This window comes from Centroberyx gerrardi, chromosome 3, assembly GCF_048128805.1.
Source record: "Centroberyx gerrardi isolate f3 chromosome 3, fCenGer3.hap1.cur.20231027, whole genome shotgun sequence".
NCBI lineage: Eukaryota > Metazoa > Chordata > Actinopteri > Beryciformes > Berycidae > Centroberyx > Centroberyx gerrardi.
The window spans coordinates 10,096,790-10,118,194 of NC_135999.1; the positions used below are offsets into that span (position 1 = coordinate 10,096,790).

At 39.4% G+C, this 21,405-nt stretch overlaps 1 protein-coding gene across 1 annotated transcript; it reads left to right on the forward strand.

Moving 5' to 3' along the window:
• Positions 1–1,018: 1,018 nt before the first annotated feature.
• On the forward strand, positions 1,019–7,399 carry mettl14 (methyltransferase 14, N6-adenosine-methyltransferase non-catalytic subunit). Its single transcript, XM_071913040.2, has 11 exons — positions 1,019–1,232; positions 1,960–2,048; positions 2,194–2,281; positions 2,754–2,831; positions 3,300–3,387; positions 3,541–3,631; positions 3,710–3,851; positions 4,022–4,114; positions 5,829–5,945; positions 6,214–6,424; positions 6,841–7,399. The coding sequence occupies exons 1-11, from the start codon at positions 1,167–1,169 to the stop codon at positions 7,146–7,148; spliced, it is 1,371 nt and encodes a 456-aa protein (XP_071769141.1). The 5' UTR covers positions 1,019–1,166; the 3' UTR covers positions 7,149–7,399.
• Positions 7,400–21,405: the final 14,006 nt, after the last annotated feature.

The window sequence follows — 21,405 nt, forward strand, 5'->3', positions numbered from 1 at the left end:
CAGGCGGCCCCTGACGAAAATTCACTATAATAGGCTATTTCTAGGCTGTTATATTCCTGTAGGCAGTTATATACGCACTAGTTATTTTATATTGACCTTAGTGCCTTTCACACTAATATTCATATTATGTTTCTATAGGGACTATAACTTAGTGTTTATAGATTTTACAGAGATGTTGTGGAGGGTAAACCCATTTGATAAGAGGAACAGAGTTTTCCATCTCTTAAGGCTCACATTTTTTGGCTCACCTAAATCTTTATGAGGAAATTCGTGGTAGCCTAGCCTACTACATCATAGTAAATAGTATAAAGTGACATAGCCCAACTTATTTTAAGATAGGATCTTTTACGGGAAAAGTAGGACCTGATGCTTTTCTGAAAGCATTTTAATATTGTTTACATTGTTGGCGCTTTACCTTATGATGATGCTGTTTTTAGTTCACCCATCTTTTTTTTTTTGCCACTACATTGATGACTTTATCTGCTATGGTACCATATATGCCAGCAATTTTCCCATAGGGATTCATAGTTATGATCTGACATTTGCATAGTATATTTCTAAAATGTATTATAGAATTGGTCCTATGAGGGGGAATGTTGAACAGGATTGAACCGGAGTTTGGGAATCAAATAATCATTGGGCCAGAGTCTATAGCAGCGGAATTAGCCTCTAACCAACCTATAATGATGAATGATTAAATATTAATACACCAATGATGGTGACTGAGAGGGATAGGCAACTGATATCAAAGCACTACACTATTCACTACATTATTCATCAGTCTTCAGTAACTCTCACCTCCCTACTGTGTGTGTGTGTGTGTGTGTGTGTGTGTGTGTGTGTGTGTGTGTGTGTGGTGCGTGTTCATTAGACAACAGAGGGAGAGGGAGATGGACAGATACAGGCTAAATAGCGCCTCTAGTGTCTACAATGAACACCAAGCGCTTGGGTGTATCGTGTTTTCCAATTGGAAGAATGCCGATGGCGTAAAATAACAGCGTCCGGTCGGATGACATCATCAAGCGGCGTCTACTCAATCACATTTTAGCCGCTGCTAGCCAATTGTTTGGTACCTTTTAAATCACGTTTACGTGTAATGTTTTGATGCAGCAGCGACAAAGGACACACAGCAGTTAACTACAAACCAAACCAATACGAGATAAGAAATGAACAGTCGACTGCAAGAGATCCGCGAGCGGCAGAAGCTCAGGCGGCAGCTTTTAGCACAACAGGTAAATTGCCATTGAACCCCCTGTTGTTTTTAAACAACAGTTAATCTATATTGGTGAATGTTCGTGTTGTATATGTATGCATAACGTACTGTGTGTTGCATGGTGTAGAAAACGGCACTTTGCTGGGTAACATTAATGCGTCCATTATCAGTCACGTCCCCGACTAAGGTGCTTTCTTTCTCTTTTCCCGCAAAATTTGAACGACAAACCCCTCACTAACAGCCGACCCACGTTATTTAAACAGGATTACCAACACGCCATTTTTTCCTTTTATATAACGATACACATATTTTGGAGAACAAAGTCTTGCACGGTATGGTAACGTAATGACTTCCTCCAAGGATTTACATTGGTTTCCTTCGGACTGGACTCAAATATACACACATGAATAACAACAACATCTTCTTGAGGCCGTTCGGGCTAACATAACGCAAAGGACACCACAACAATACAGCATATCAAATAAATATAGGCTGTATGAACGGTAATAAAATATGAATATGAATTCTCAGTATTTAAACAGGATGTACAATAACAGCAGTACAGATACTGAGGCGTAAAGATAGCGGGAAAATATTCACAGTGTGTTTAACGTTATATGCTGCATGAATAAATGACATGCAGCATATAACGAAAGAGCAAATGGCAGAATATGAAAACGTGAACTTACAGCATTTAGTATACCATATGTGCATAATATAACCTGCTTATCCTTGTTCATCTACAGTTGGGAGCAGAAAGCGCAGACAGTATCGGCGCTGTCCTGAACAGTAAAGACGAGCTGAAGGAGATAGAGGAGAATAGAGAAACATGCAGGTGAGCAATTTCTGAAAACATTTAAATGTCCCCATAGTCCGTGCCAAAGAATAGCTCTGTGTGTGTGTGTGGTGAAGGAAAGCCACACTACGCAGACTTGAGTGAGCTAGGAAATTTAGTAAGTTAGGATATTTGTGTTTTGCAGAGCTTCATTTGACACTTCAGTCCCATCTTCCAAACGGAAGGCTCAGACGGAGGGAGAGGACACAGAGGAAGATGTGGAGGAACAAAAGGTGAGCTTAATTACATATACGTAGGTGTGCACTATGAATCGACATGGGTGAAGGATGACTCCATCCCACTGTATGTCAGTTGGAAGGGCTTTAAGGGATTGTTATCAATTCCAAGGCCCGTTCTGATTCCCTTTAACCTGTAATCTTATTGGCAATTTAAAAATGATCTAAATATCCAACCATGTCCAATCTTTTCCATTTAAAAACCGTAAAGAAATGGTTGAACTGCATGGTTGTAGTATGGTTCAGACAGCCCCTGAAAAATTCACTCTGGTATTAATGAAAAGGATCGGACATCATTTTTTCAGGTTTTTGTTAATGTATAACTCATTAGTTAGAAGGGAGATGAAGAGTGTTGTTTTTCTTTTCAATGAAGGTTGAAAATACTCAATGTATTGCAAATCACAATAATAATAAAGCTTTGAATTAAAGGCAAGTTCATTTTGTGTGTGTGTGTGTGTGTGTGTGTTAGGATGAAGTGGAGGTGCAGCAGCCAGATGAAAGCAACCCTTATGAGGAGGTGTACAAGGATTCAAGTACTTTCCTTAAGGTCAGCAAATTTTCTGTCTCTTTATCTCTCTTTCTACCTTTGTCTCTCACACTCTCACCAGTTATGTTTCCATCCGACTGTCAAGCGCATTTTAAGCAAACTTTTGATATGTCGTAATAAATAGAACGCAAATTAAGTGTTTCCAAATTAGGCATGTTTCCGCTTGGTTGAAGCAAATAAATCATCCTTAACATAGAAAGTAGCTACATCAGAAAATGAGGGGGAATTGGGGTTTGCTGTTTCCATTCAGCGTTTCTAATTTGATACATCATAATTTGCATAAAATTCTTGGACCAACACCCACCTATTCATACCCATATTCACTCTGTCAAGCTCCATTTAAATCTCTTTTTCTCACCTGCCTTTCTCCTTCTCTTCCTTTTTTTTTTTAATCCCACTTTTCTCACCGTTTCATATGGTCATCTCATGTTCGATGTCACACACTTGTTTTTACTTTTATTTTTTTAGGGCACCCAGAGCCTAAACCCCCACAATGACTACTGCCAGCACTTTGTGGATACAGGACACAGACCACAAAACTTCATCAGAGATGTTGGTGAGAGAGAGAGAGATTTGTACTGTTTTACTATTTACTTCAGTTACTGTTTTTGTTTTATCAAATACAACTGTAATTGAAGCCAATAAAGCATACTGAACTGTGTGTACGTATGTGTGTATGGTTCTAACCTCCATGTGCTCTGGGGTTCAGGTCTTGCCGACCGGTTTGAGGAATATCCTAAACTCAGAGAGCTGATCAGACTGAAGGATGAACTCATCTCCACCACCAACACCCCTCCCATGTACGTTAACAGATAATGTGAATGGTACACTAGCCAAGACCTCTCTTCATACGTGTGTGTGTGTGTGTGTGTGTGTAGGTACCTCCAGGCTGACCCAGAGCACTTTGACCTGCGGGATTTGAAGTGCAAGTTTGACGTGATTCTGCTTGAGCCTCCGCTAGAGGAGTACTACAGAGAATCAGGCATCAGCCACACTGAACGCTTCTGGACTTGGGACGATGTATGTAATGCACACTTGGCTTGTTTGCAGTCAGCAGTGAATGCTAGTATGTGTCATAAATGAAGGAAAGGAAGAATTAAACTGTTTAATGAGTGGTATATTCACTTTGGAAGAATTGTGCTTATGGCATCATGTTCATTCACTCTTCCCTTCCTCCTCTGCAACTGTAGATCATGAAGCTGGAGATTGAGGAGATATCGGCTCTGCGTTCCTTTGTCTTTCTCTGGTGTGGCTCTGGAGAAGGCCTGGACCTGGGCAGAATGGTAAAGCTCTCCCTCACTCAGTTAAAAGCAAACATAATTATACAGGCAAAGTGTACCTCTGATATGTCCCAAATCTAGCTGAAATCCCTTACCGGCTTCATCAGGCTGTGTCAACTAGGGTCTGTTATTATTTTTTCCTGTTCGTTAGACAACTCCACACACTTTAATACCCTCAGAATCTAGCTGGCTCAGTGTGTATCAGGCAGCTGAGTTAGACAACTGTTCTGTGTAATGTTATTACAATAGGCCAGGGTGTTATCGCCTGCCTTTGAAGTGCCTCTGGCATGTGGTAATGAAAAATACCTCTGTTCTTCCCGGGCCCCTTCCAGGCTCAAGCCCCCCTCCACTCCTGTTTATGTGGAGGGTGCCTCTGTTCCATGTCAGACAAGTTGTTAATTTAATAATAATAACAATAGTTTCTTTGTTAGTTGGTCATCTGCAATTAGTGTGAGCTATGCCTTCCTCATGCTTGTTAGTTACCCATTATCCCATACTGCCTCTGAGTTTAAAACAAAAAAAAAATAAAAAAATCATACAGTATAACTTGGGGAGCTGGGTAGTTGCTTTCAGAAATAGACTAAATGGTGGCTTTGCGGCATGGTTGTGTGCTACGTAAATGCTCCCAACATTGTAAAAGCCTGCAGGGACATTCTACGAAAGGGAAATGTTAGGTTCACTGTATGTACACTCCACTGCGTGTGAACAAGGTCCTGCTTTTGCCATTTGTGCAGAAACTCGCAGGAAAAGGAAGGTATGTATGTGAGCATTTGAAGCATAGTGCCACAGCACTGGTAGCACTCAAAAAGGCCCAAGAAAAATCTGGCCTACCAACGATAAAACTGATACAAGATGTGATTCATGGTGCAGACAGTTCTGAAAAATCAAATGGTTAATGCTGTTCTGCTGAAAAAGGAAGAAAAAAACAAAAACAGAATGTTTGGTCATCTGCAATGAAGAAGCTGCAACACTGAGTGGCTGATGTGCCGGAGCCCTTCAAGGTATACACTGCTGTACTCTGGGGTGAGACGTGGTCACCGCCTCAGTCGCACACAAAATGATTTACAACCTAAAGCGGTGTGTAGAAATCGAGCCCGGTGAAAGAGTGAATGTCGTCAGCCTAAAAAATGCGAAGTCCGCGCACCCGCAAGACGGGGTGCTTGATTTAAAGCTTTACACTTAAAGGCAGAGGAAGAGAAGGAGGCAATCTGGGGAGCAGTTCTCTCGGAGATGACAGCCAACAGTCACATGAGCCCATGGTAGGTTTTGTGATTCATTTGTAAAGATGGAGTTGCCATCATTCTATAGGCCTATATTAGAGGTGTGTGTCTGGACTTAGTGTGAAGTTAACTGGCTCATGCTGACAAGGCTAATTAAACAAATTTCTAATGTAGCCTATAATGTCTCACTTTGTCAGCACTAAGCATGACGACTCTCCTCCCTCACTTAAGAGGCGGCATTGACTTAATGACGGCGATGAGGAGGAGGAGGATGATGTAGTTGGGGAATGTGGAGAGAGATCAAGGAGAGAATAAGCCAGCTTGTGTAGCTGACACTTTTCTAACCGTTATTGATATCAAATTGAAAGAATACAATTGATATCGATTTGGGATTTTCAGATCAGTGCCCATCTCTTATTTGGATATGTTTTTTTAGCTAACAAACTGAATAATCCACCATGAGACTTAATGCGCAACCCTAATTACACCCATTTCAGTGTTTGAGGAAGTGGGGCTTTAGGCGGTGTGAGGACATCTGTTGGATCAAGACCAACAAGAACAACCCCGGCAAGACCAAAGCATTGGACCCAAAAGCAGTATTCCAGAGGACAAAGGTACAGTACACACACACACACATACACGCAAGCTTTCATTATTGCCAGTGGGTAGAGCATTGCATCATTACGCTGTTGTACCCTTGAGGTTAGGAGGATGAACAATCAAATAGGCAAGTCTGGTGTTTTTAAAATATTGGGAAGAAGCACATATTAGTTATAGTACATGTAATATAGTTTTGCTGCAAAGATATGCTGAACTGTCTAATCGTTTCTGCTTCTCCCTCTCTGTTCTCATTCCTTCATGTACAAAACACCTTCCTACCAGGAACACTGCCTGATGGGAATTAAAGGAACAGTGCGTAGGAGTACCGACGGCGATTTCATCCACGCCAATGTGGACATTGACTTGATCATCACCGAAGAGCCAGAGATGGGGAATGTGGAGAAGCCCGTCGAGATCTTCCACATCATCGAGCATTTCTGTTTGGGCCGCAGGAGGCTGCACCTGTTCGGACGAGACTCCACCATCAGGCCAGGTGAGATGGACGAACAGAAATGCTAATGGTAGTGCAAGAAACTTTGTGAGTGTGCAAAATATTAGGACCTTCTGCTCTTTCCTTGAAAGATAGATTGACCAGGTGAATCTATGAGACTTTGGTTTATGATACTTTGATTTTCCTTTAATCATGAAGGGGGGGAAGAGAGGGGGAAGGCAAGATTATAAAGGTGATCCTGATATTTTACACACTCAGTAAAGTATTACTGCACTGGACTTTTATTTAGTGCCACCATATTTAACCTTTGTGCAATGATAACTGAATACTGAATTCATCTTTTTTTTAAATTGGGTTTTGTGTTTGCTTTTATATCACATTGTCTTCTCTTTCCCCATCCCTCCTGATCTTTCTCAATACCCTTTCTCTCACTTTTTTTGGTTTTCATCTCTTTCCAGGCTGGCTGACAGTGGGGCCCACTTTGACAAACAGTAACTTCAACCCAGAGGCCTACGCCTCCCATTTTGGCATCCCCAACTCCCACCTGTCTGGCTGCACCGAGGAAATAGAGAGGCTGCGGCCCAAATCTCCCCCTGCCAAGCTGAAGTCGGACCGTGGCGGCGGAGCACCCAGAGGAGGACGCGGTGGGCCAAATGCAGGCAGGGGCGGAGACAGGGGCCGCGAAAGGAACAGACCAAACTTCCGTGGAGACAGAGGAGGGTTCAGGGGCAGGGGCGGGCCACATAGGGGCTTCCCACCTCGCTAGAGCCAAGGACTCATATCAACCATAGACTGATGTTAGGAATGCCCACCTGCATATTCTCTAACTGGAGAAATATGCAAACACATGCTTGTTTTTTCTAAACATAGCAGTTACATGACAGATGTCTAGGCATTAATAGGTATGATAGATTTGTGTTTGAAAATAATAATTTTTTGTTTGTTTATATGTATTTTTTCATGGACACACTTTGGCAGATTAAATAGGGATTGTCTGAATAAAAACATTCCACTCTCTTTCTGTGTCCTGCATGCACAGTTCTTATTCATTGACATACAGTTGTATGTGGTTAAACATATGGAAACTCAGAAAGTTGTTTGGCTATTCACAAGCAAGATATATCAAGCATATTATGTCACCAGTGAGTATAGTAATAGGAACATATTGAACCACTAGTAGCAAAAGAAAAAAAAAAATCTTGGGATGTAAGCAAAGCAATAGGAGGTGAGGATGTATTTTATGCATTCACCACTAGAAGGCAGTGTCAGAACTGTACCAACAATACACAATGGAATACTATTCCTACGTGTAACTGGCTTTTCAGTGTAGACCTATAGCGCTAATGTTTCTGTGCCAATTTGGGAGTGAACAATTATCTTGTCAGGTTGGCCTGGGTGGTGAGGAGTACATTCATTAACTTGATATTCAACACATTGATGAATAAAAAGCTGTTTGAGACGAGGCAATTTGATTATGTCAAAGGTTTCAATATTATTTGTTCATCAGAATTTACAACTTGAAACTCATAACACATAGTAAACTGAAAATCAGATTTGTGCAATTCCCTTTTAAATGTTCCTGAGATAAAAGTTCATGCCCTGGCTATTTTCAGAAGCCATAAAAAGAACAATGGCTCTTTGTCACAGTTGGACACAAATGTAATTTGTGCTGAAGGAGTCACAACATCAATGTCATGGAAATTGTGTAACTATAACCATGGGTCTAATGTCCAGAGAGCAAAAATGATTTGAAGTCACAACTGAGCAGATACAAGGTAAAAACAAACACACAGACATACCGCACTCTAGTGCAGAGATGCTTATCTCTTCCTGTCTTGAGACCACACCCTGTTCTCTCAATATTGCAGTGATGATGATCACCTATGTTGTATCTCTGGAATGTCACTCACCACATCATGTGTTAGTATGACTATACTGCTTGGAGTCAAGGTGAAGTCAGTTTAGCTTCAATTAATTTATTTTAATGAATGCATTTGAATTCAGTTCAGTAAAACGTATTTGCTTTTTTATTTTAAACAAATTGAACATAGGCCTCTAAATTTCCAATTTGGAACTGACTAAGTGCTGTGGAGTTGTGGAGGGATCTATTTCTGATATGAGAGCTGTGACAATGTTGTCACATGCTCACCCCTTGTGCAAACATTATTATTATTATTATTATAATTATTACTGCAATACTTTGGACTTGTAGCAGATTGGGCCATTATAAAATTGACCTGAAAATAATTAAATAAACAAAACATTGTAGTACAGTAGAACACAGTTTTGGTTTCCAAATAATGAGATTATTGTCTTTGTTTTGTGTGCTCTTTGTTCAGTCACTTTATGGTTAGTTGCTTTTGTTACATCTTGCTTTAACAGGTTGTTGGGATAGGGTGGGCTTAATAAAGGGGCTTGCAAAAACAATAAAGATCAGCGTAATTCTATATGTTTTTAATTACATTGATTGACAGGTTGCCAGGTAATCAAAACCTGATTAGCTGGGTTACCTTTTACTGCTTTTGTTGCCAAACTATTCAGAACATTGTGTACACACAGCATCACTGTGCGAGAGGATTGGCTGCTCACACCTGATCATGCTCTGCCTGCATGCTGTCAGGTATGTACTGAAACCCACTAGGCAGAGTTGAGGGAGGGGTATCATGTGAGGAATGCTGTCCATCCTCTTTCGACAGAGCAACTTATCATAATGCTAATATATGTGAAGTAGCACCAGTGGCACTTGCTCCCCTGAGGCAAGTCTCACTGCTGGTGTCTGTGGGTGCGGTTCTGGACTCAGTTTACCACCCCACAGTTTAAAAGTCTCCTAAAGCAACATTAGATGGGCACTCCTCTGGTGCAAGTTCAGTCAAGGTGTTGTTGATGAATCAATGTAATTAAAGATAATTAAAAGAAAAAGTTGCCATAGGTAAAAATTTACATCATATTATTAGTTTGCGCCAAACGTCTAGGTTACCCCTCTCCTTTGCATTATTCCTGGTGGCGTCTGTACACAGTCAGCTTAGTTGGAGATATCAGGGCTTAATTTGGTTTTGTCAGAGTTTCTGTTCATTTTTATTTCATTGTGCCCAAATTGAGTGTTTTCAGATCAGTGCTCGCATTACGGTAGGCTCTACTTACTGTCAGTCACCTGACAGCCACAGGAAGAAATGTCATCTTATGAGGGGCATCATTTTTAGCCCAGACAGCAGTTAATTTCAAGCTAGATTTGACACCAAGTCTGTTTTTTAAAAATGCTGAGAAAAAGGTTAAAAAATCTCAATCTCATAACGCTAAATGACACCGGTATGCTAGAAACCAAAGTAGTTAAATGGAAGTTTTTTTCAGCAGCTGTTACCTATGCATTCATTGCATTTCATGCTGGAGTTATCTTCTACATGGAACCAGAATTACAGTCTGACAGAATGGGAGTTTAACTGAGCCTGACATGGAAGTTCTGACTTCAAAGTGTAAACTCTTAATCAACATGCATATCAGCTGACTGACAAGTACTGTAACAATTTGTTACTACTTTTTTTTTTTCCTTATCAAGGGTAGAGACCACCAAAATCTAACAGTGAGTTTATTCAAAAATTCTCTGGTCTGCCGTCTATCATCTCATGATAGAATCCTGTTACTCTGTGTTTTTAATATTCAGGTGATGTGTGCTACCCTACAAAAGCTCTTATTGACGACTCCTCAAAATCTCATCGATGCTTTTCATCTTATCCGGTCTATAAGGATCTTTGTGTGTCTGATCATAAATTATGATGACTACTCCTCCTTCCACTCCTCCCACTAGTCCCTCTAATGCTTCTAGCTGTCTTCAGCAATTCCACACATTTTCTCCAGTAAATTAACATTTTGTAGTTGCTAACTGAAATGTAAAATGGACTCTTCAAAAAGAAAGCTCTGTTGTCAATTCTTCTGCCATTGATGGGATATTCCAGTAATGTGTGGGTCAATTTCTTTTAATCTGCATCTTCCTGACCATTTTCAGAGCTAATATGAACCCACACGTCCCAGTATTATGGGCTCCAGCTCAAAGCAAATCAGACACACTTTTGTTTTGTAATGACAACAGTATGGCTTTTTGCATTAGAATGTGTCATCAGCTTCTACTGCCATCCAACTGCTACTGCCAAATTATAACCCTGATCCATTCTGAAGTCCAAAACCTCTTATTGGTGCAACTTTTTTTCCAATCTTCAATGTATTTGTGTATCCAGTGTATTTGTGTATACACTGTCCTCTGTACGGCATTAAATTGTTCAACTGACTTGTAATATTTTAAGGTGACTTGCCACCTGAAAACCATGTCACTTGCTGCCCCACATAGGTTTAATTTTCTGAGATTCAAAGAGCTGAAATCGGCAGAATGATTCTGCTGGCATGTCGCCAAAGCATCCTTGCTGTAAACAAAGCAGGATTGTATTCATTCTCAGGCTGTTTCACAAAGCTATGACGGATGCAGTTAGAAAACAATGACTTCCCGCACAGGTACAGGTGACAACCGGTTAGTCCAACTGCTTGTCTGCCAACTCTCATTTTACCTATGGAATTTAGGTATGTTGTTATTGGTGTGTTGCCAAAAGGAAGAACTTTATAGAATCTATTTGTTTTTATTTCCAGAGATATACACTGGCAATCCCTTTGGTACATCAATAGCAATACCAGCTTGGTTGAAGAAATTAGATAAATTCCAGAATCTAAAATTGTTTCATCATAACAAAATTATCTATCTATCTATCTATCTATCTATCTATCTATCTATCTATCTATCTATCTATCTATCTATCTATCTATCTATCTATCTGTCTGTCTGTCTGTTTTTCTGCCTGCCTATGTGTCTGTGGGTCTGTCAAGCTATTTATACATGTATATACTAAATGAGGACAGAGAAAGGGTTCTTGGTTAGTATGGTTCTGCTTAAAACTCTTTGGTGCCTGAGGAACCTAAACCAAATAGTCTTTCTTAGTTAACGAGATCCCTTGTTATATCACAGCCTTTTCCAACTGTGTGATGATTTTGGTGTCCTAATGTGTCAAGACACAAGGTACAAGTTATAATACTACCAGGTACAAACATGTCCAGAGGATTTTGGGGGCCTTATACTTGAGGAAGACTTGAGCAATCCAGTTTTTCAAGAAACATCAATTTTCACAAAGATGAAATGTGTATGTGGTAAGTAGTGTTGTCTCTCCATCTGTCTGTCTGTCTTATTACTTCAGAGGCACCAAGGTTCTTGATGGCAACAGAATACTCCTCAATGAGGCTGTATCATGATGGCAAATTAGAGTCTAAAGCATTTCAAATTTCTCCCAGTTTTAACTGAGTTAGACTCACAACAAGAACACACACCAGGGCAGTGGGCAGCATGACACTCCCGGGCTGAAAATGAGTCCCAGTCTGAAATAGGATAAGGTGCATACATGGCTCAGTATTAGTATCAGCATATCCCAGGTGTCTCATAATCAGGATAAGAGCATATCCTGGCTTTTGTAGATGGTATATGTTTGTCCATGCCAGTTCAAAAATATACTTGATAATACCAAATATTCACGTTTTATTGCATGTGAACACATTCATACTCTTCATATCATCTTATTTAATGTCTCATTGTATTTACAAAAACGTTACTCGTTACTCAGTTAACATTAGTTATTCTTTAGTAGTGTGTGCAAACTTGAGCAAAACAAGTTTACCGTTTCAATGCAGGAAAGCACGTTAACAGTGTAAATTCCTTTTTACTCTCTTTCATATACTGTCGTCCTGTTGTGAACTTGTACGTCATGGAGCACATTCTTCGCCAAATCCACCTGTGAATGAAAGGGGGCAGGTAGGACAGAATGACGGGGACAGAGAGTGCTAAATACAATCAGCAACACATCATAGCATAGCAGTACATACAGAAAGGGAGCACTTTGAGTCTAAAATTAGATGAGTTATGTTTAGCTTTGCCTTGTTTTTTGCCATATGTTTCAACACCTACTGTTCAAACACGTGTTCTCCGTGATAGTGTGATTTGGTCATTTTGTTTGGGTGAAAGATGAGTATATTAAATGTTACTCTTGGGAGTGTGCACGCAAAAGTGATGGGGAGAAAGGGTAGTGATAATGTGGATAAAATATATATTCTTGTTTTATGAACAGATATTTCAGATTTACCATTTTACAGTTCCTTTTAATATATATCAAACCGTACATAACTATTATTAAAATAATCAATTTCTAAGCATGCACTGAAAATATGAATGAAAGAAATAAGAACTCTTAGAAAACATCCAGATTTGAAATCAGTAAATGGATGTTGTACATGAGAGAATGTAGGCCTAAGTAATAAAATCAGTTGGTCGAAAGATCTTTAGTCATCATGTTACACTCCTTTCTTGGATGAAACAATAGCTCACATAACAGCTGATAGGCTGCACTAATTATCAATCTATCAAAAGCCATTTTATTTGTGTACCCAATACCCTACTTATTCTAATAAGCACACAAAATGCATGTTTTTCATTTATCACAAGGTAGTAATTTGTTTGTGGCTTTATAGGACTACATTGTAAACTAAGCACTATAACTTTTCGGAAGGAACAATGATATCATTGGGTTTTGGCATGCCGTTCGTGAGTAAGACTACATTGTGAAATGCATGTTTGAAATAGCAAGGATGCTTCCATTGCTCACTCTACAGTATCATTCACATCTCTCTAGCCCAAGTCAACTCCCCTCACACATTTTACATTCTGCCTCAGGGACTGAATGTGCGCATCTGCATTTGTGAGCCTTGGTTCATCTTTCTTGACGTGGAAATGATGCACGACATCAGCAGAACAAGTCCTGCCAGTTAGCTGCCCACAGGTTGAAAAAAAAGAAATTCCAGAATGTACTTTCTTGTCCCTCTCACAAAAAGCCTGTACACTGATAAATCGTCACTTCACATCTTTGGCTGAAGAAGGACAGGTGTGTGGTGTTTGCCTGGTGTCAGCTTGCAACATCAATTGGAAATCAATTAATTACTCTGCATAAAAGGCTATTGCTGCTGAGTTGGATTTGGGACTACATTGGGGTAAGAAACTGCTGGAGAATATTCAGCCTATACTAACTTTGTTAGATACTGCTGTGATTTTTAAAAAGACACACCAGGAGAACTCACTTTGCATTGTCATCTTGCAACATATCGCTGAGATACCTGAAACAAGAACTTTTCAGGGTTCTCTGAATGAGCCACAGATTCTGTTTCTGATTCTAAAGAGGGCATAATTGTTTGAAAAGTGACAGGCTATCATTGACAGGGTGGTAAGTCTATTATGTCACAAAATATTACTAGATGGACAACAGTAGTTATGATCAATGGATTTCACAATATCTTTACATTTTATTCAATCAAGTAATATATTTCATTATGTGTGATGCAATGCACTACTTTTCACCACTGTTAATTGAATTATTTGATAAATATAGTTTTAAGGTTAATAAATTATTCATTTGAGCTCAGAGCAAAACTAGCAGGGGAAGTCTGACAAAAGTTCTGCAATGTTGCTTTGGCTTTTGCTTTGGTATACTGCTTAAAATGCCAAAGGTTTGTTGACTGTTACTTTGCTACAATTTATTTGATCAGATGCTTAACAGGTTTGACTTACATTGTTACACCATAGCACACATGGGTGTGTGTACTTAACTGATCGGTTTTTCAAGGTGTGGCTGCTCTACTAGCACCCTAGTACTCTATGATGAAGATGAGTAGAATTGGACGTAACAACTGAGTCGGTCTAATATGGATTTGTATGAATTTATCCCTTGTAGAGACAGTGGCTTTATCTGACAAATACAAATATTCATTACAAGAAAAGATGAAGATGGCCTCAAAGTGGAAACAGTGTATATAGCCTGGTAGAGGTACTCTGATACAAATTACTCAAAACTCATAAAAGTCTTACATAGATTAATTTATAAGTGTGCCGCTTAATATTAACGTAATGACAATCTATTTATTAGCGTTTTCAGATAACGGTATCAAATAAAAACATTCATTTCCAGGGCTCGGCTTTCTAAACAGGCTAGGTGAACAATTTTTCTCTATTCTGTTTCTCTACTGCAATTATAAGGTAAGAATGTATTACACAATGGGATTTGAAAGTGTGAAATTAGATTAAATGTATGGCCCACACAAGGCATGTCTACATTTTAGCCTGATCTCCTGAAATTTCATGAAATGAGCACGATGTCTTAAAATGCTAATACGTGCTCTCTGAATGAAAAGTGTGAGAAATGTGTTTTCCCACCATGAAAGGATTATGTGAAGGAGGCACGACTAGAAACAGGTAGTCTTGACATTGAAATAGCGCAGTGGAAAGTAGGGTGTTGTGGTTAGGGTGGTGGTTGGCAGTAAACATTTGCCTTCAACGGTGATGACGGGTTCGATTCCCAAGTCATGCTGAGAAGATTCCTACTTTGAGTGAAGTTTTAATTGTTAGCTAAAGTTTTTTTTTTTTTTAATTTAACCATAACCATAACCAAAGCCTCTCCCTAACCTTAACCACATTTCTTTAGTTGCCTAAACCTAACCCTAACCCTAACCTTAAAGTTGTTTTAGTTGCCTAATTTAAACCATAACTTTGAACTTAACCGTTAACCAACTTTTTCATGTGACGAACAGGTGAAAAGGGCATGTGCAATTTATTCTGTTGACACACAATCCAATTTGTGGTGGAGGAACATAATGTTCTCATAATTTGTGTCCACAACATGTCCACGTTTCAGACTTTGTGCTCATTTTCAGAAATTTGATGAGATCATGTTGCTGAATACAGATGTTAACTTCACAACAGATGCACAACAGGTGCATTCAAATGGAAAGACCAGGAAGGCTGACACCATGGTGCTTTAGTACATGATTTTAGCTGAAAAGCATTAGATAACATTCTAACAGTAAATATAACATTGTCTCTTGAAAATTTTCCTGGGTGCTGTCACAGTCATCATTTCCATTTTTTCGGTGTCATTCTTTATGGAGCTGGACCTCAGCATGACATCACAAATTAGGGGCCAGACAGACTCTTCTGTCTCATTTTGGGCTATACAAAAAGTAATGGATATCTGCTAATACAGACCTAAAAGCCTAAAGGCATAGAAATATCATATTTAAATACTGTATTCCCTTTAAGCCATGCCTGAGAATTGTAATGCCCTTTGTTGTAACCACAATTTTATCTTGCGGCCTGTTTTGAGCAACCCTAAGAAATATTATCAGCATGACATGTAGAGCTAAATTTGTTTGTTTCTCCATAAGTTCAAACGAGATGTTCCGATATCAAACAAACTGCTTCTGTGTATGACACAAATCTGAACGGACCACATCGTGCTGTACATAAGTCCTGAGCAAACAAAAGAAAAAATCCAACCAAATGCTTGTGTGTTCCAGTGTAGCTGGATCATATACCTGTTTTCTGGGTTTAAGGGAAGCAAAACGGCAGGTATGGTTGGAATCTTGAACAGTCTCCGAAGGTGTGAAGCCATTCAGATATACCCATACTTGTTCCTCCAGAATGTTGGCATGCCTGATTCAGAATACCTAACACTGAGATTGTGTTGGAGTGGTTTATATTTCTGTACCTTCAGCAGCTACTGAATTATTGGCATGAGCTTATCAACATATCAAAGCCACATAGAGGAAGATAATTGTAACAAGGAAGGAAAACTTGGGGCAGCCAGTGTCATTAAAGTCTAATGCATTCGTGTTCTGATATTACTTTTGAGTTGTTTTTTTAGCTTGAGGTGGGTGATTATTATCATATTGAGATCACATTAGTGTGCACATTTTTTCTGCATATTAAAATGAATTCAAAATAAATTCATAATGACTACTAAATATTTATTTTCACAGGGACCAGAGACAGAGAGGATGGAACCTCTCATATTCCTTCTCCTATTATCAGGTATTTGTTGGCGTGTGGAGTGTGTGTGCCACTGCAAGCGAGAGAGAGAGAGAGAGAGAAAGAGAGAGAGAAATTGGGAGAGAAAAAGAGACCTCAGATTATTTACAATTCACTACTTACAAAATATTTAACAGGTCATTCTTTTAAATTGGATTGGAAATTAGGATTTGCACTTGAGCATTGTGACATTCTCTTCTGCAGGAGTGGTGGGAACAGCATCAGCTACAACAGCAATGTCACCTAACGTCTCCAACGCAGCAACAGGTAATACATACAGAAGCCCTAAAAAATCATTACAGGCCATTAATGGCAAGTAATTAACTGTAATTAATCTTATCTAATACAATTACTAGTAAAAGCACCTTTTCCTTTTATTTATATATTACTCGGTAATTAGCAGTCATTCTAATGCTATAACTAGTTATTACATCTATTTTACTTGGATTTTACTTAGTTATTTCCAGTCCTTACTGCGTCCTACTAAGTCCTACTAATTTAAAGGGTTACCAATTTTTCTTCTTCTCTCATTTTTATCTCAATGTGTTGACTTACAAACAGGTGAAAATAAAACCACCAGCATCCTTTTTAAAGTTCTACCATTTTCTTTTTCCTTTGCTATCTCAATAACTTGACAGGCAACCAGGTAGCATATTATAATATAGTGATGCTTAACTGCTTCCTGAAACCTTGACATATGATCTTTTAGAATGTCCAAAATAGTTTGTAATTTATTGGCTTTCCAGTTGCCTTCAGCCTTTCTCACGTCATTTAGCCAGGCAGGACAGAGCTGTATGTTTTGCAGATTGACCGGTAAATCTGTACACTGACTGTTTTTCCACCTAAACCGTAAATACATTAAAGTCATAGTCATTTTTTTGAATGTCTGCTAGGTCTCCATAGAGAAGTGGCTTCGATATGCAGTATCCCCCTCGCTCAGCCATGGTTCTGTCATCATAAACAATTCTAATTAATTTGATATAACACAATTCTGACAGATGAGAGATGATTTTTTGGCTGAAGACCTAACATTTAACAAACCAAACTTAATAGATTTATTTACAGTGGATGTGTGCAGGACCGGCTGTCGCTGAATAGTGATGAAACAAGAAAGAGCAAGCACATCACATACCCCAAGACACAGGGTCAAAGCTTGCTTGTTTGTTTGTGTGTGTGTGTGTGTGTGTGTGTGTGTGTGTGTGTGTGTGTGTGTTAAGAAAAGTTAAGAAAATCTGCTTAAAATTATAAATTGTCTCATAAAAATACTTTTGAGGGTTGCTGGATGTATTGTGGTACTATGCAAGCTTGATATAAATGGGATCAATTGACCAAGTACAGAAATCCCAATATGAAAAGATATAAGAATGATATATAGATTCTGTGCTAAATTACTCCCCTTCTCCAGTCAGCTGCACTTATTCTGTGTGCTGAACATGGCATGACCTTAAAGGACCATACCGCTGTTTTTGCATGTTTTAGCCCATTTACTAGAATTCATGTGTACTTGACATTACAACTGAGCATTTTCAAAAATATACCATACTTGCTGCCCAGAGTTATTTTTGTACAGGTTACTTTATTGTAATTTAGTTTAATGCCCACATTGAGTTGAAAAGTCTACATGTCTTCTGTTGCGTTCACATGCTGGTGGGAAGCTCTGATGTCCAGGACTTCAAAGTTGGCTACCAAAGAGCATTGCATTCACGCGCTATTTGGTCGGAAAATCAAACCCAATTTGCAAAGCACACAACTTAACCAAGTCAATGACATTTGACTACTACTACTAAGTTTGACTTTATCAATAGTTAGAATCAGAATTTCAAGGAGTAACTGAAACATCAGCAATATAAAGACTTTCTCCCCAACCAGGTAATGCAACTTCTCCACCAGATAACGCAACTTCACCGCCAGTCAACACAACTTCATCACCAATCAACGCAACTTCACCAGCAGTCGATGTAACGTCTGCATCAGGTAATGCAATTTTACTATTAGTTAATACCACTTTAAAACCAACAAATTTGATCTCATTACTTGTCAATTCAACTTTACTTGGAAAAAATGCAACTTCACCAAAAAAAATCCCTTCTCCCCCAGGAGGTAATCTATCTTCTCTACCAGTTAACTACAAGACAAATTAAAGGGGGATATCTTTAGAAACAATTCATTTAATTTTTTTTGTGGTTTTACACTCTAGCATGTTTCCTGACCACAGTATAAAAATTGGACCATTTGTTGTTTTGCCACCATTGTATTCAGAAAAAAAACAAATTTAAATTGTGATAAAAGTGAAAAATACCAGCAACCTCTCCACCAGTGAAACCACTTCACCCCTAGGAAATAGAAGTTTATCAGAAGTCAGCGTAAGTCTGTTCAGTTCAAAGGAAGTAAATAAAATGTAAGAAATAAAAACACGTAAACTATCAGTTAATGCAACTTTTCCCTCAGTTAATGCAAATTCACCACCTCTCAACACTAATTCACCACCAGTCAATGCAAGTACATCACCAGTCAGTATAGTTTCACCACCTGTTAATGGAACAATATCATCCGTCAACATGGCAATGATGCTTGCCTACTAATCAGTTTGACTTCATCACTCGTCAGAATCAAAAGCAGTTGAACTTTTCTGGCAGTAAATGAAACATCAGCAATATAAACAATTTCTCCTCAAACAGGTAATGCAACTTCTCCACCAGTTAACACAACTTCACCACCAGTCAAAACAACTTCACCACCATTCAACACAACTTCACCACCAGTCAACACAACTTCACCACCATTCAACACAACTTCACCACCAGTCAACACAACTTCACCACCATTCAACACAACTTCACCAGCAGTCAATACAACTTCATCACCTGTCAACACAAGTTCTCCACCAGTCCATGCAACTTCATCACCAGTCAACACAACTACACCTTCAGTAAATGCAACTTCATCACCAGTTAATGCAAGTTTGCCACCAATCAATCCAACTTCAACACCATTCAATGCAAGTTTGCCATCAATCAACACAACTTCACCACCTGTCAATGCAACCTCATCACCAGCCCACACGACTACACCACTAGTCAATGCAACTTCATCACCGGTCAATCCAATTTTGCTACCAATCAACACAACTTCACCACCATTCAACACAACTTCACCACAAGTCAACACAACTTTACCAGCAGTCATTGCAACTTCACTACTGGTCAGTGCAACTTCATCACCAGTCAACACAACTTTACCACCAGTTAATGCAACTTCATCACCAGTCAACACAGCTACACCAACAGTCAATGCAACTTCATCACCTGTCAACACAACTTCACCAGCAGTCAATACATCTTCATCACCTGTCAACACAAGTTCTCCACCAGTTCATGCAACTTCATCACCAGTCAACACAACTACACCTTCAGTCAGTGCAACTTCATCACCAGTTAATGCAAGTTTGCCACCAATCAATCCAACTTCAACACCATTCAATGCAAGTTTGCCATCAATCAACACAACTTCACCACCTGTCAATGCAACCTCATCACCAGCCCACACGACTACACCACTAGTCAATGCAACTTCATCACTGGTCAATCCAATTTTGCTACCAATCAACACAACTTCACCACCATTCAACACAACTTCACCACAAGTCAACACAACTTTACCAGCAGCCATTGCAACTTCACTACTGGTCAATGCAACTTCATCACCAGTCAACACAACTTTACCACCAGTTAATGCAACTTCATTACCAGTCAACACAGCTACACCAACAGTCAATGCAACTTCATCACCAGTTAATGCAAGTTTGCTTCCAATCAATGCAACTTCAACACCAGTCAACACAACTTCACCAGCAGTCAATACATCTTCATCACCTGTCAACACAAGTTCTCCACCAGTTCATGCAACTTCATCACCAGTCAACACAACTACACCTTCAGTAAATGCAACTTCATCACCAGTTAATGCAAGTTTGCCACCAATCAATCCAACTTCAACACCATTCAATGCAAGTTTGCCATCAATCAACACAACTTCACCACCTGTCAATGCAACCTCATCACCAGCCCACACGACTACACCACTAGTCAATGCAACTTCATCACCGGTCAATCCAATTTTGCTACCAATCAACACAACTTCACCACCAGTCAACACAACTTCACCACGAGTCAACACAACTTTACCAGCAGTCATTGCAACTTCACTACTGTTCAATGCAACTTCATCACCAGTCAACACAACTTTACCACCAGTTAATGCAACTTCATTACCAGTCAACACAGCTACACCAACAGTCAATGCAACTTCATCACCAGTTAATGCAAGTTTGCTTCCAATCAATGCAACTTCAACACCAGTCAACACAACTTCACCAGCAGTCAATACATCTTCATCACCTGTCAACACAAGTTCTCCACCAGTTCATGCAACTTCATCACCAGTCAACACAACTACACCTTCAGTAAATGCAACTTCATCACCAGTTAATGCAAGTTTGCCACCAATCAATCCAACTTCAACACCATTCAATGCAAGTTTGCCATCAATCAACACAACTTCACCACCTGTCAATGCAACCTCATCACCAGCCCACACGACTACACCACTAGTCAATGCAACTTCATCACCGGTCAATCCAATTTTGCTACCAATCAACACAACTTCACCACCATTCAACACAACTTCACCACAAGTCAACACAACTTTACCAGCAGTCATTGCAACTTCACTACTGGTCAATGCAACTTCATCACCAGTCAACACAACTTTACCACCAGTTAATGCAACTTCATTACCAGTCAACACAGCTACACCAACAGTCAATGCAACTTCATCACCAGTTAATGCAAGTTTGCTTCCAATCAATGCAACTTCAACACCAGTCAACACAACTTCACCAGCAGTCAATACATCTTCATCACCTGTCAACACAAGTTCTCCACCTGTCAACACAACTTTACCACCAGTTAATGCAACTTCATCACCAGTCAACACAGCTACACCACCAGTCAATGCAACTTCATCACCAGTTAATGCAAGTTTGCCTCCAATCAATGCAACTTTAACACCAGTCAACACAACTTCACCA